The 716-nt window shown below is 44.6% G+C and overlaps 1 protein-coding gene across 1 annotated transcript; it reads left to right on the top strand.

Annotated features, from left to right (window-relative positions):
* Window positions 1-135: 135 nt before the first annotated feature.
* On the top strand, window positions 136-472 carry O0I10_013350 (uncharacterized protein; the record flags this gene model as incomplete). Its single annotated transcript, XM_058493119.1, has 2 exons — window positions 136-362; window positions 433-472. 2 exons carry the CDS (start codon window positions 136-138, stop codon window positions 470-472), a joined length of 267 nt encoding a protein of 88 aa, XP_058336115.1.
* Between the last annotated feature and the right edge of the window lie 244 nt (window positions 473-716).

The raw sequence follows: 716 nt of genomic DNA, 5'->3' as shown, positions 1-716 counted from the left end.
AGAGAGAAGGTGGATATCTCTTATGATGCCAATTTCAGGATCCAATGGTACATATGGTGGCATACCTTGGCGCTGCAGGTTGATTATTGTATTGCCTTCGGATGGTGTATTTGGTTGCAATTCCTTGTGATCGCGATGGTTCACGGCGTCGTGTGTCTTCCTTACCGAGTTGTCCACAATGAGAGTTCTCAAGACGTCTTCACATTGCCTCTTTTGGGTATGCTGACAACAAAAGCGTGTGGGTTGGTTTTACTTGTTACCTTACATTACATTTACTGTAGCTTGAACATGTTGGATGATGGTACCTCTGGCAGCAACAAGACATTGATATCAAAGCAAGAACGCCGTACGTTGGCTCAATGGTATGCATGGATGGAATTGGATGTACAAAGCAAAGCCTGTTAAATAACGAGCCTTACAATGAAACAGCAGCAGCATCTACTGGATGGCATGGACATACGGTTTAATTTGAGGCAAAGACGCTATTGAGAAATACCACAAGGTAAGAGTGTTCATTATGATGGGATTGGTTGGATTCAAGTGGACTTACCAAACGCCATACAGTGGCAGAGCCTCTTTCGGCAATACTATTACTATCACGGCTGCACGTCAAGGATGTCATTGTACTGTACTTTCCTGTGGAGCTCTACATGTTGTGCCCGGGGACAGTGCGACTCATGTTGCGGCCTTAGGGATTTAAAAATGCATCCTCTGTT

Source organism: Lichtheimia ornata (genome assembly GCF_029851405.1).
Source record: "Lichtheimia ornata isolate CBS 291.66 chromosome Unknown scaffold00558, whole genome shotgun sequence".
Classification (NCBI taxonomy): Eukaryota; Fungi; Mucoromycota; class Mucoromycetes; order Mucorales; family Lichtheimiaceae; genus Lichtheimia; species Lichtheimia ornata.
Note: the sequence above shows the minus strand (reverse complement) of the source record. Positions and strands in the feature narration are given on the sequence as shown.